Source organism: Gymnoscopelus microlampas (genome assembly GCF_963454915.1).
Source record: "Gymnoscopelus microlampas genome assembly, chromosome: 13".
Taxonomy (NCBI): Eukaryota; Metazoa; Chordata; class Actinopteri; order Myctophiformes; family Myctophidae; genus Gymnoscopelus; species Gymnoscopelus microlampas.
This window is the reverse complement of record NC_139950.1, coordinates 37,666,353-37,678,804: the sequence shown is the minus strand read 5'-3', so window position 1 is coordinate 37,678,804 and position 12,452 is coordinate 37,666,353. Positions and strand designations below refer to the sequence as shown.

The 12,452-nt window shown below is 40.1% G+C and overlaps 1 protein-coding gene across 2 annotated transcripts; it reads right to left on the bottom strand.

Annotated features, from left to right (window-relative positions):
• Positions 1-2,282: 2,282 nt before the first annotated feature.
• On the bottom strand, positions 2,283-5,836 carry fuom (fucose mutarotase). 2 transcript variants are annotated; one of them, XM_084076340.1, is made up of 6 exons: positions 5,602-5,836; positions 4,934-5,002; positions 3,719-3,796; positions 3,480-3,559; positions 3,293-3,366; positions 2,283-2,736 (listed from the first exon to the last, which is right to left on the bottom strand). In XM_084076340.1, the coding sequence occupies exons 1-6, from the start codon at positions 5,681-5,683 to the stop codon at positions 2,670-2,672; spliced, it is 450 nt and encodes a 149-aa protein (XP_083932466.1). In that variant the 5' UTR covers positions 5,684-5,836; the 3' UTR covers positions 2,283-2,669. The 2 variants fall into 2 exon arrangements, with proteins under 2 accessions (XP_083932466.1, XP_083932465.1); XM_084076339.1 differs by having other exon boundaries at positions 3,480-3,566; positions 3,723-3,796.
• Positions 5,837-12,452: the final 6,616 nt, after the last annotated feature.

Sequence of the window (12,452 nt, the reverse complement as noted above, 5' to 3'; positions counted from 1 at the left end):
GCCATGTTCAGGTACAGTAAATTCTTTTCCACTTTCCATTAAAAAAAACATTAATTTATGTAGAAAGATACCAGTGGTGTAAAGTAACTAAGTACATTTGCTCAAGTACTGTACTTAAGTACAGTTTTGAGGTATTATTTACTTTATTGGAGTATTTCCAATTTTCTGTACTTTTACTTCTACTCCACTACATCTCAAAGACAAATATTATTCTTTTACTCCACTACAATTATTTGAAAACTTTAGTTACTAGTTACTTTGTAGATTTTGATTATTATTACAAAACATTCACTAACCACTTCAGCCCTATATATATTTTGTCCATTTGAAAATAGCCGATCTACAAGCTCACAATGTGTTGCGATGCGACGCATTGTGAGCTTGTAGATCTGCTATTTTAAAAGAAACATTTTAAAAATAAACTTGTGAAATGGAACATTCTGATTAATGAGTACTTTTACTTTTGATACTTTAAGTACATTTTTATGCCAATACTTTTGTACTTCTACTCAAAAATAAAAAATAAAAAATCTGGACTTTTACTTGTTATGGAGTATATCTACATTGCAGGATTGATACTTTTACTTAAGTACAAAATGTTTATACTTTTTCCACCACTGAAAGATACTGGCTATGGTTATGGTGTGGTGGCTGATCTATTGTGATGATTTGGATGGGTGACAATTCCTTTGTCACATTTGTTGACACTGAAAACTCATCTGGCTGGAATCAGACTAATAGTTGCATTTCCACTTGTAGGCTTTTCCTGTGTGTCTCTCTGCTGTTTATCAGCAGCACAGCAAAGCCGTACAAAAACTGGGTATGTATTCCTCACATCTGTCTGTCAGCAATTATATCGATAAACTCGATAAAATGATGAAATGTACATAGTTGTATGGTCACTGACATCTCAGTCATTTTTTTTTATCAGGATAAAATAGATGATTCAGCATTCCAGGACACTATTTTGTAAGTTAAGCTGTGTAGTTTCCACACATTCAAATGTACACATTCAAATGTATAGAAAATGCATTGAAGGACTGGGATTACAAAACTACATACTGTATGTATGTCTCCTGGTACTGTATATTTTACCGTATGTGCAATGTTATGTTCCCCCTTTTAAGGGACAGAAATGTCAAAGAAATTATGTCTTTGGAAGTGCAAGTGGAGCCTCCACAAGATATGGATGTGACCGGCTATGACATTGACCCTAGTATGGCCATCTGGAAGAGCATGACCGCTACTGGACAGAATGGACACTACCAAAAGCCTGAAGAAGACAATGACGAGCTCCATCATCCTTCCATCGCGGATCTGCCAGACACATTCCCTGTGGTCGATATCCAACCAGTGAGGGAAGCGGATGACACCTGGTACCATCAAGAGCCAGAGGAAGATACAGATGATATCATCCATTCCTTTTCAGTTGAGGAGGCCCAAAAGGAACAAGAATGGGATGAAATGTACCAGGGTGATAAGGTGGAAGAAGTAGTTGGGTATCTTGCTCCCCTGGTGGCTAAGAATGAACCTGGAACAGGGGTCTATGCACACACTGAACCAGAGGAGGATCATCCTTCCATGGCTGATCTGCTCAAAGCTCAGCTACAGAAGCAAGACACATTCCCTGGGTTGGATATCCAACCAGTGAGGGAAACGGATGACACCTGGTACCATCAAGAGCCAGAGAGAGATACAGATGAAATCAACCATTCCTTTTCAGTTGATGAGGCCCAAAAGGAACCTGAACAAGAATGGGATGAAATGTACCAGAGTAAGATGGAAGAGGTAGTACGTGGGTATCTTGCTCCCCTGGTGGCTAAGAATGAACCTGGAACAGGGGTCCGTGCACACACCGAACCAGAGGATGACATGGATGATCTGTATCACGTCGATGCACTCGCCCCAGTGGAAGTGGACTTTGTGCCCCTAGTAGGTGAGGTCAGAGGTGAAAACAGGGTCAGACTTCACTTGCAGCCAGAAGAGGACATGGACGACTTGTACCATGCTCACCTGGTCAAGCCGGTCCTTGCTGACGGATCTGCACCTGTCCAGGTGAGACAGCAGCAGCTGTCTTATAAAAATACCTATGAGTTTGATGAGTACAGTCAGCCAGAGGAAGCCTAGATGATATTTACCACCACTGACCTAAACGCTTCCGTTTGCCATATCCAATGACATGTCCCACATACCACTAATGGCTGATGTATTTCCCCCACCCATCTTAATAATAAAATCTGTAATAATAATAATGATGACTACATATTTCCTTCCACACACAATCACAGTGTATCATCGTAAGGAATTTATTATTTGTATTATTTAAACACAGTATACATATTTGTTCAATACACAAGAAGGAAATAATTAGAAAACTCAGATGTTTTATACAGAACAAACAATAAACAAAATATGAACAGTAGCGACTTATGTTTAAATCAGACAATGAATATGAAACGTAGAGAATGCACATTAATTCTTGTAATCAGTAGTAGGACAAACAGAAGACCAGCATAAAGCTATTGATAAAGTCTGCACACTGTTGTTTGCTCCCATTGTTTATTGCAAGGATCAACGTTTTGTTCACAAATGGATCTTCATCAGTGTAAGACTGTTTATTATATGATCATAGTTATCTTATAATAATATTGTCAAAACAAAACAAAATGTCACTGTAGTAGTTCAGCCGGAATGACCCCCTTCTTCAATATCAGATTCCCATAGATAGCGGTCTCCCTATGTACAGTACACATGAAACAGTCTGTTACTCACAACGATAAGTTGTAAAGAATATATTAATTAAGCAGCTACATTTTTGCACAGTCAAATACACAAAATTGAATCACTACCTGTGAAAGACAGACCCCACAGAGACATAATCTCTGTCTTGTGACGGTATCAGAACTCCCAGCAAATAATTAGCACAACAATCGAATAGCACAAGGTATTATACATTTGCACATAGCCTATGATTGTCTCTGTGAGGTTGGTGCAACACAATCAGCAAAGACAGTATTAAGAAACATTTACCAATTATTTACAAATAGTTTCTCCATGTTGCAGTATGTCCATGTTTATTTCCTTTTAACCACTTAAACCCTATTACAGTACTTAGGTGACTGGTGTCCCCCAGGGCTCCATACTTGGCTTTTTTTCCCTCTACCCCAAATCTCTCAGCCAAAAAATGCCGATCTACAAGCTACAAGCAGTGCTTGTAGATCTGCTATTTCTCGCTGAATGTTTGCCCCAGTATGACGAAAATAGCTGTTATAAGCACAGAGCACATTCTCACCCTGTTGCCACCACGGCGAAGGATTTCTTGGCTCGCTCATAGAAAGCAAACCTTTCCACTTTTTCAAGATCTGCCTGCATAGAAATATGAAGCAACACATATAGTTGTCATACTACAGACCATAGTACGTAGCGTGTGTATGTGAGATTATTGTGCGTGTGTGTGTGGGGGGGGGGGGGGGGTACACCTGAAGTCCAGCCTGACCCAGTAGGTGTTTGTACGTTTCCCACACAGGGACCTCCAAACCGAACTCCACCGGCTTCATGACTGCAGCCTGGTGCAACAGATCAATACAATACATATATCAATACATCGATATCCAGGATATTTCCTGATACTAATGGCAGCATATTCACTGTGTAGCCATCAATGTAATCAGCAAGACGACACTCAGTGTTTTTTTAAGCAGTAATGTGTAGTAGGAACTTACTGGTGAAGGAGCATGGTACATATCCAGGGGAAAGAGCTTCAAAATGGCCTCCAGGAGTGTTGGTATTCCAATACCTATGAGGATCAGAGAGGGTTGATCATTTCAATATACAGGTGTGTCACTGTCAACGAAATCCACAAATCGACAGTGGTGATGTGAGTACTTCTTCCATCACTCCAAATCGAAGTATGATTGCAGAGCCCCATCAGTGTTGTCAATATATAAGTAACTTTGGGCTTGATTTCCTGTAAATATTGGAAGTTGTGTTTTTTTGTTTTGTTTCTAGAGTGTAGTTGCTAATTTGGGCTTGATTCATGCAATTTAACCACATCGGCTTTTTGAAAATAGCCAATCTACAAGCTAACAGTGGTGGAAAAAGTACTCAAATTCTTTACTTAAGTAAAAGTACCAATACTGCAATATAAAAATACTCCGTTACAAGTAAAAGTCCAGAATTCAAAATGTACTTGAGTAAAAGTCCAAAAGAATTGGCATCAAAATGTACTTAAAGTACCAAAAGTGAAAGTACTAAATATTTGAAAATAGCCGATCTACAAGCTCACAACGCGTCGCGATGCGACGCGTTGTGAGCTTGTAGATCTGCTATTTTCAAATAGCCTAGGTATAAAATAGGGCTGAAGTGGTTAATGTATGTTTCATTATATCATAGTTTATATCTGAAAAGTCACTAGTAACTAAAGTTTTCAACTAAATGCAGTGGAGTAAAAGTACAATATTTGCCTCTGAGATGTAGTGGAGTAGAAGTAAAAGTATTGGAAATTGGAAATACTCAAGTAAAGTACAAATACCTCAAAATTGTACTTAAGTACAGTACTTAAGTAAATGTACTTAGTTACTTTCCACCACTGCAAGCTAACAACGCGTTGCGATTCGATGTGTTGTGAGCTTGTAGAGCTACTATTTTCAAAAGATCTTGTTTATTGGGGATCACTGGCACAAACTCTTTTCAGATGGGGATCCAAATAAATACATATTCATTTGTGGTGTTCTTGACCTTGACGTGAAAGCGTTTGAGAACCACTGCTCTAAAACAACATCAAAGTTTGAATGACCTGTCACCTGCCCTATAACCACTTATTTTGGCCTTGCTTTCATAGGTTGCTGGCTGGTTTCTTTCGCAAAATCTGGCAACAATGGCCCCAATCTTCTCTCTCCTCATACTGTACACATCACCAACATATAGTAAATACCATCAGCTCTTATCTCCTTCGGACCGCAGGCAGCAACGGAAGATGATGGGAAATTGGCATCACCCAGAACTACAGAAAGACAATAGTAAGTATTTTTAGGCTCAGCACAAGATTTAAACGATTCCACAGTAAACAATTAACTATCTCTATTAGAGATAGTCTCTAAACGTCTCTAAACCAACAATAAGCAATTTCCTCCTTCCAAAATCCACCTACAAGAGCAGATAACATTCCAGCATCATTATAGGACATTTGTCTATTTCATTTCCAGTGGTGGAAAAAGTACTCACATGTTTTACTTAAGTAAAAGTATCAATACTGCAATGTAGAAATACTCTATTACAAGTAAAAGTATGGAATTCAAAATGTACTTAAGTAAAAGTACAAAAGTATTGGTATCAAAATGTACTTAAAGTACCAAAAGTACAAAGTACTCATTATGCAGCATGTCCCATTTATGTAATTGTAGTGGAGTAAAAGCACAATATTTGCCTCTGAGATGCAGTGGAGTAGAAGTAAAAGTAGGCTACAGAAAGTGAAAACACTCCAGTAAGGTAAAAATACCTCAACATTGTAAGTACAGTACTTGAGTACATGTACTTAGTTACTTTATACCACTATTCATTTCACGTCATTAAAGAGCATATACGGTAGTAATAGTAGCATACCCAACTCATCTCCATGGCCCATTAGAGCAAGGGCATACAGCAGTTCTGGGGACAGAACAGAGGGGATTCCTTTCAGTACCATGGCAGCAGCAGCAGCAGCAGCAGCAGTAGGCTACAGTACAGTTCAGTTGTCGCAAGGCTAAAGAAATTCTTCGTTGAAGTGTTTTTTTTTTATGGTGGTTGGAGTAAGGAAATGAGTTATGGGTGACGAAAAGTGTTGCTAAAGATCCGTTCCTTTTTTGTTTTTACAAACTAAACTGAACGGATACGGAAACGGTGCGTGAGGGTGCGCGGTGCGCGTGTTTAATGTAACCGGATTTGATTGGTTAGCTGTCAAAAGGACTGCCTTCTCTTTTCACTACGATGCATGAACATGAATCAAGACAAGTAGGCTACAGCAGTGGTTTTCAACCTATGGGTCAGGATCCCCAGGGGGGTCCCCCAGGACCCCCACATGATTTTTTTGGGGGGTCCCCAGATGACAGTGAAGTGGCAATTTAAGGACCATTTTAATACCTAAAAAAAAGAAAAGAAAAAGACCATAACTGCGTCAAAAAAGGCTACTTTAAAAAAAAACGATAGCCTACTATAAAAACTGGTCAAACATTGGCCAAATTGTCAAATAATATAAGAAAGAGGCAACATTTTTGAAAATAGCTGATTTTTCCCTTTTCTCCTTAGTGTTTTGTAGGCTATTTGTTGATGACATGTATTATTGCGTTATTTTTATGGTTGATGAATTGAATACATATAGGAGCAAAATGGAAACAAGTCCCCAGGACTTTTTTTGTGTTATCCTTTTAGCCTTAATGTCTGACTGTAACACATGATTGAAAAAACATGTTTTTAGACAAATGCATGTTGAATAATTAAGTTAAGCCTATCAAGTATGTTTGCCCCATCACAAATACAGTATAGGCTATGTGCCCATAAATGTAAAATGATAATAAAACAAAAATATATATACGTGTGTGTGTGTGTGTGTGTGTGTGTGTGTGTGTGTGTGTGTGTGTGTGTGTGTGTGTGTGTGTGTGTGTGTGTGTGTGTGTGTGTGTGTGTGTGTGTGTGTGTGTGTGTGTGTACAAATGTAGTGTACGATTCTCACTTTTCTTCAAAATCAACCAATGAATAATAGCCTAATCATATTAATCATCAATATCATCATCATAATAAATAATAAAATGATGCCATTGTAAGCTAACCTCACCATCAGCCTATGCTATAGGAAACGTAACCCTTGTTTAGCCTATAGAGATAGGCTGTTATTTCTTAACACGCTCGGATGGGCATAACTCAAAGCAGAAGGCAATGAATGTTATTCAGCCACTACCACGCGGTGACAAGAATGTGAGATAGGCCTAATGAAAAGCTCCTTTTGAATTGAATTGAAATTCAGCAAGAGCGACTTTCAACTGGATGGCAAAATGATTATCTTTAAACCCATGAAGAATAACTGCCTACAATCGGATTAGGGACTAAAGCTCGATCTGCCTGGACTTTTTTTTCTCCCCTCCTTCATAATATAACATGAATTCATGCTGCTAATGAAGGGCAAATAGCTTCAGTTCCATGTGTTTTTCTTTTCGATCAAGTTATTAGTTTAATTTGTAGGAAAATGATGCGCTTTGTGCGACGGCGTGTGGAGCTGCGTGGTCGGAAGATGGAAGAGGACCGTGAGAGTGAAGAGATGAAGAAAAGGCCCCATGACTCCATGAGCCAAGCCTGTCTGTCGGTTTGAAAGCAGCCTTTCTGCCTCCCAGGACTCACGCTGTTTCCCCTTTAGTTCGCCTTCTTTAAATAAGTTTATCACGCTATGAGGGTCCAGCGCTGCCAAAATGTAACGTTTTGCCCCCTTTTGTGTGTGTGTGGAGAGCCTCAATTGGGCCTACATTTATTATTTTGACCTTTCGGTAGCCTCAAAGCGGAGCCTCTTTTCCAGACTGTTGTGCTTCCCCGCTGAGAGAGGAGACGACGTTTTTTTTTTTTTTTTTGCCTGCCCTTTTGGAAGTTTTGTTCCAGGGGCTGACACAAGAAAGCAAGCTCCAAGGGGAAAATTCAATGAAAATAAAAATCAATTAGGCCATGGGCTTTGTGAAGATATGGGGCGCCTTTCTGCAAAGAAAGTATAAGAAACCCTGAGATCTGAAGGAGAAAAAAAGGTGCCTTCAGATGATTGTTGTGTAAAGAAAGCACAGACTAAAACCAAATTTGTTCTGGTGTTTTCGTTACTTTTGAAGTGGAACTATCATGTTTTATTGTTTGTATTTTTTTTGCCAAATAACATATATTTAACGCCAAGGAAATGGCTAAAAATATCCTAAATGTAAGCTGAAGGCAATCAGATATTATCTGACTTACTTTGTTTTCAAAATCTGCAGGCCAATATTGTTTAAGAATTAGGTAAGAATTAGAAATATGTGTAATTTGGGGGATTTAAATTCAAAACCCTAGTTGTGTGTGTGCTAATTTATAGAGCACATATTCAGGGATAGGCTATGCAAAAAAAACAACTAGATGCATTCTGATAACAAAATATATTTTTTGAATTTACTGGAAATTAACAAGACATAGCTTATGGCTATATCATAGCCTACCTATTATCATAAGCAGTCAAATATTGTACCTGTTGTCTACGGTCTGGACATTTTTGTAGCCTATCTTGGTTGCCTGTTGCTATACTGCAACATTGGCTAATGGTTTACTTTCCTGCTCTGCAGAGAATAAAATAGGTAATAAATAGGTTTCTAAAATAATTGCTTTCTGAATTAAATTATAAGCCATGACTGTGGTTGATAGCGTTTGAGATATGGACAGTTATATTTCTAAGCTGTGAAAAGTAATTGATAGTAGCCTATTTTCTGTTTAATGGCCCCTAACGAATACAAATTGTGACCAATTTTCTCGCTAAAGGCTGTAAGAGAATGTATTGGGCTATTTTAAACATTGATGGACGGTAGATGATCACAATCCTTTGGCCAGATCATCATTCAGGCCTAAAGGTTTTCACATTGTATAGTAGTCTAATGATATACGGTAGGCAGGCCTAATAACGCGTGCCAAAGGCCTATATAATTATGCTTTGTTCTTCCCGAACAAAAACCCTGCGAATAAGCACAAGTTCTTTCTGTGAAGTAGGCATATAGTTTGACTGTATAGCAGTGTACTAGCTCCATCTGGTGGCCAATGATTGGCCACCAGCTCCGCGGAGCTTTTGCTGCGCTGGCCTACTCAATATGACCTACTACACTGGTTCTGGTTCTCAACGTCAGGTCCGAGGACCACCTGGGGGTCCAAATGGACCCTTATGGGTATGTAAGTCATTTGGTTCCATTTGTACACTCTCAGAGCGCCTCCGTCGCCTCCGCCGAAAACAAGCGCTCCTATGGAAACAATATAGCACCCTGTTTTCCTCCGAGGTGGAAAGACGAGGTTAAGCACCCTGTAAGGCTCCATTTGGACCCCTGGTGGGCCCCGGACCTGACGTTGAGAAACAGTGGCCTAGGCCTACTACACACCTGTAGACCCGGGAGTTGTGATTGGAGAAGGCTCTGGGCCTACCAGGCTACTCTCTCAATTTTGGAACAGAAAATAATTGACAGCGTGAACATTGAACAAGTTAGCCTATAATAGCCTACTAAAGGAATCGGGGCCATTATTGACTAACTTTGAAGTTTTGTATTAATATTGATGCGTCGTGGCCGCATGGCCGTGTTGGTTAAAAACCGTAAACAGCTAAACCATGCGTCACCGTAACAGGTAATTTTGGCTCGGGCTGGCTGAGGTGTTTTGGTTGTTTGTTTATAATCCTGTTGTCTCGTCTCTTCTGCAGCTGTGATGATGCTGGCGAGAGAGCTGCGTAGCCAGCGGAGCGGGACCTAACCTGTTGGTCCATCTGGGTCCGAAGCGAGGCTGCAGGCATGTTTTACAAGGTAAGAATTTAGCAACCCTGTGTAGAGTAGAGCAGGGGTCTTCAACGTCTTCAGGCCAAGGACCCCCTAGCTGAGAGAGAGATGAAGCAGGGACCCCCTCTATATTGTATAAAATTGTGTTTCAGATTCAACTTTTTTTGTTTACTTGGTCTGCTCTTTTTTCCCTCCACACCAAACACCTCTTTGCCAAAAAATAGCCGATCTACAAGCTCACAACGCCTCGTTGTGAGCTTGTAGATCGGCTATTTTTTGGCTAAAGTTCTCCTCAGAAAAGGGATGCTAGGGTTCAAGTGGTTAAGGTAAACAAAAAATCATATCACACAAAGATTTGACGGACCCCCTGTAGTAACTCTGAGGACCCCCTAGGGGTCCCGGACCCCCTGTTGAAGACCCATGGAGACCACTGGTTCTCAACCTGTGGGTCAATAATGAGCAATGAGCTTGTATATCGGCTATTTTCACAACATGTATCTGTGGAACCGAAAATGTAATGCCTTAACTCCTGCATTCTAAGTGCTTATCAGGGAGGGGGGTCCCCAGTTCAAATATGATTATTTTGGGGGGGTTGCGGCCTGAAAATCTTTAGACCCACTGACTTTGACCCTGACTGTAATAACTAGATTCATATGAAACAGATTCCATATGAATATGTGGGTAAAAACATGGTATCGAATTGCACCAGGTGCCCACTGTGTTTTTGGTGCCCAGCATTCCAGAGGCCCAGTCGGTTTTGGTGCCCAGAAATACCAGGTGCCCAGTGTTCCCAGGACTTTTTGGTGCCTAGACAGCAGACATACTCAGTGCCCGCATTGTTCCGAGCCGGAATTGCGAAGTGCCCAGAATGTTTAGGTGCCCACTGGACCTGTATTCACTACAAACTCCGGAGAGGACCCGTCACCCATGACAGACTTACCTCCCCTACCTAGTAACTGATCCCTGATCAACTTCAAAGATGACCCATATACCACGATATGGTGGTGGAGGGAGTTAGGGTGTGGGAGTAGCCCTGAAACATGACTGTGCTTGACCCGTTATTCAGTTCTAGGCAGAACCCGCTGTCATTGGCCAGTAGTCGCTGTGATTGACAGTTCTCGTTTTTTGCAACTATGCCTAAACCTAACCTTAACCCTAACCTCAGTAAACTATCCCTAAACATAACCCTAACCTCAGTAAGACTATCTATGCCTAAACCTAACCTTAACCCTAACCTCAGTAAACTATGCCTAAACCTAACCCTAACCTCAGTAAGACTATGCCTAAACCTAACCTTAACCCTAACCTCAGTAAAACTATGCCTAAACCTAACCCTAACCTCAATAAGACTATACCTAAACCTAACCTTAACCCTAACCCTAACCTCTGTAAAACTATGCCTGCCAGGGAGCCAATCAAACAGGTAAGGCGGGTCTATATCCTATAACGTTGGTGGGATTCATAATCACGCGTCATGGACAGACGAGCGTCATGTGAACCATGGCTAGGTGTGGGAGGTGCATCTAATCAGGCATCTGATGTTTCGTCGGGGAGAGCTGAGCAAGGCAGACAGATGTCATTGTTGATGTCAATGAAAGATGTGGCACCTGCTGCAGCTGGGAAAAGTGTCGGGAGCTACTAGAAAGGATGAGGAGGCAGGGAGGTCAGAGGTCAAGTAATTTCATCTCACCTCCGTTTTCTACCAGTTCTACCAGTGTGGCAGTGATAGCTACTATTTCTTTTAAACCTTATTATAGGATGATGATTAGAATAAAGCAAATATAGCGTAAGTCAGTAATTTAATAATAAAACCTAACAATGAGTCAATCATTTGATCAATAATACATATAAATAAATATAAATTCTGACTATCTGGGAAGAAAAGTGTTCTGCACATCAAGCAATAGGCTAATGAAAAATATAATATGGGACTTTTAAAACAAGCATAGCACATGATCCTATTTCTTTCTTTTTTTTAATGGTGTAACTAAGGCTTTAATATGATCTAATATTTTACAGAATAAGACTATTCGGAGCCACTGTATACCCTGTGTTATCTGATAAGATTAAGCTATGATCGATATATTATTGATAAGCAGTGTTTTCTTATGTTTTAGTTGGATGTGGTTGCATACAAGATTGGAGTCCTGGACCCATCTTCAAAATGGACCTACCTGTTTTGGTCACTCGTTTAAGAGACCAGAGAAAAGATCTCTATTGTCCAGGTCAGTATTGTTAGCATCTGGTCATTGTTGTCAGCATCTAGTTTGATGAAGGAGGAGAGTCTTGTAATGATTCATGGGAGGCTCAGATTATGAGCAAGGCATTATAATTGTATTCAGATTCAAAATATAAAGACTACCTGGAGCCTTCTAGCATTAATCTCTTTTAACCACTTCAACCCTATATACTTTGTTGACTGGGGTCCCCCAGGGGTCTGTACTATGTTGGCCCCCTCTTTTTCCCCTCTCTGATCTACATGCTCACAACAACATGCAGCATTTCGCTGACTGGTCACCTATCATTAAATGTGTGGTCAGAAATGTCTGAAGGTCAAGTAAAAGCATTATGTCGTTAAATGGGGACTGACTGAGATTTGTTGGTGTTGGCTGGAGGTTAATCTCTATTCCCTTTAAATTTACATTTTTATTTTTTTTGTGTTTTCCACTATTGCTAAAGATATAACATACTAGATATTGTACTTGTCTTAAGATATTTATCATACTGCTGTTCTACCTGTACTGGAACTGTATTTCTCATGTCCAGTACTATAACTTTTGTTTATCATCTTGTGTGTTCGCACAGTCTCTGCATAACATGTGCAACCAACATTTTGCTGCTTGTACCTGTATGAGTAAGTGACAAACCCTTCTTGATACTTCATGCAGGAAAAGACGACGATGGTAAAGGTGCCGATGATAAGCTGCAGCAGTCCATAACCACGATGTT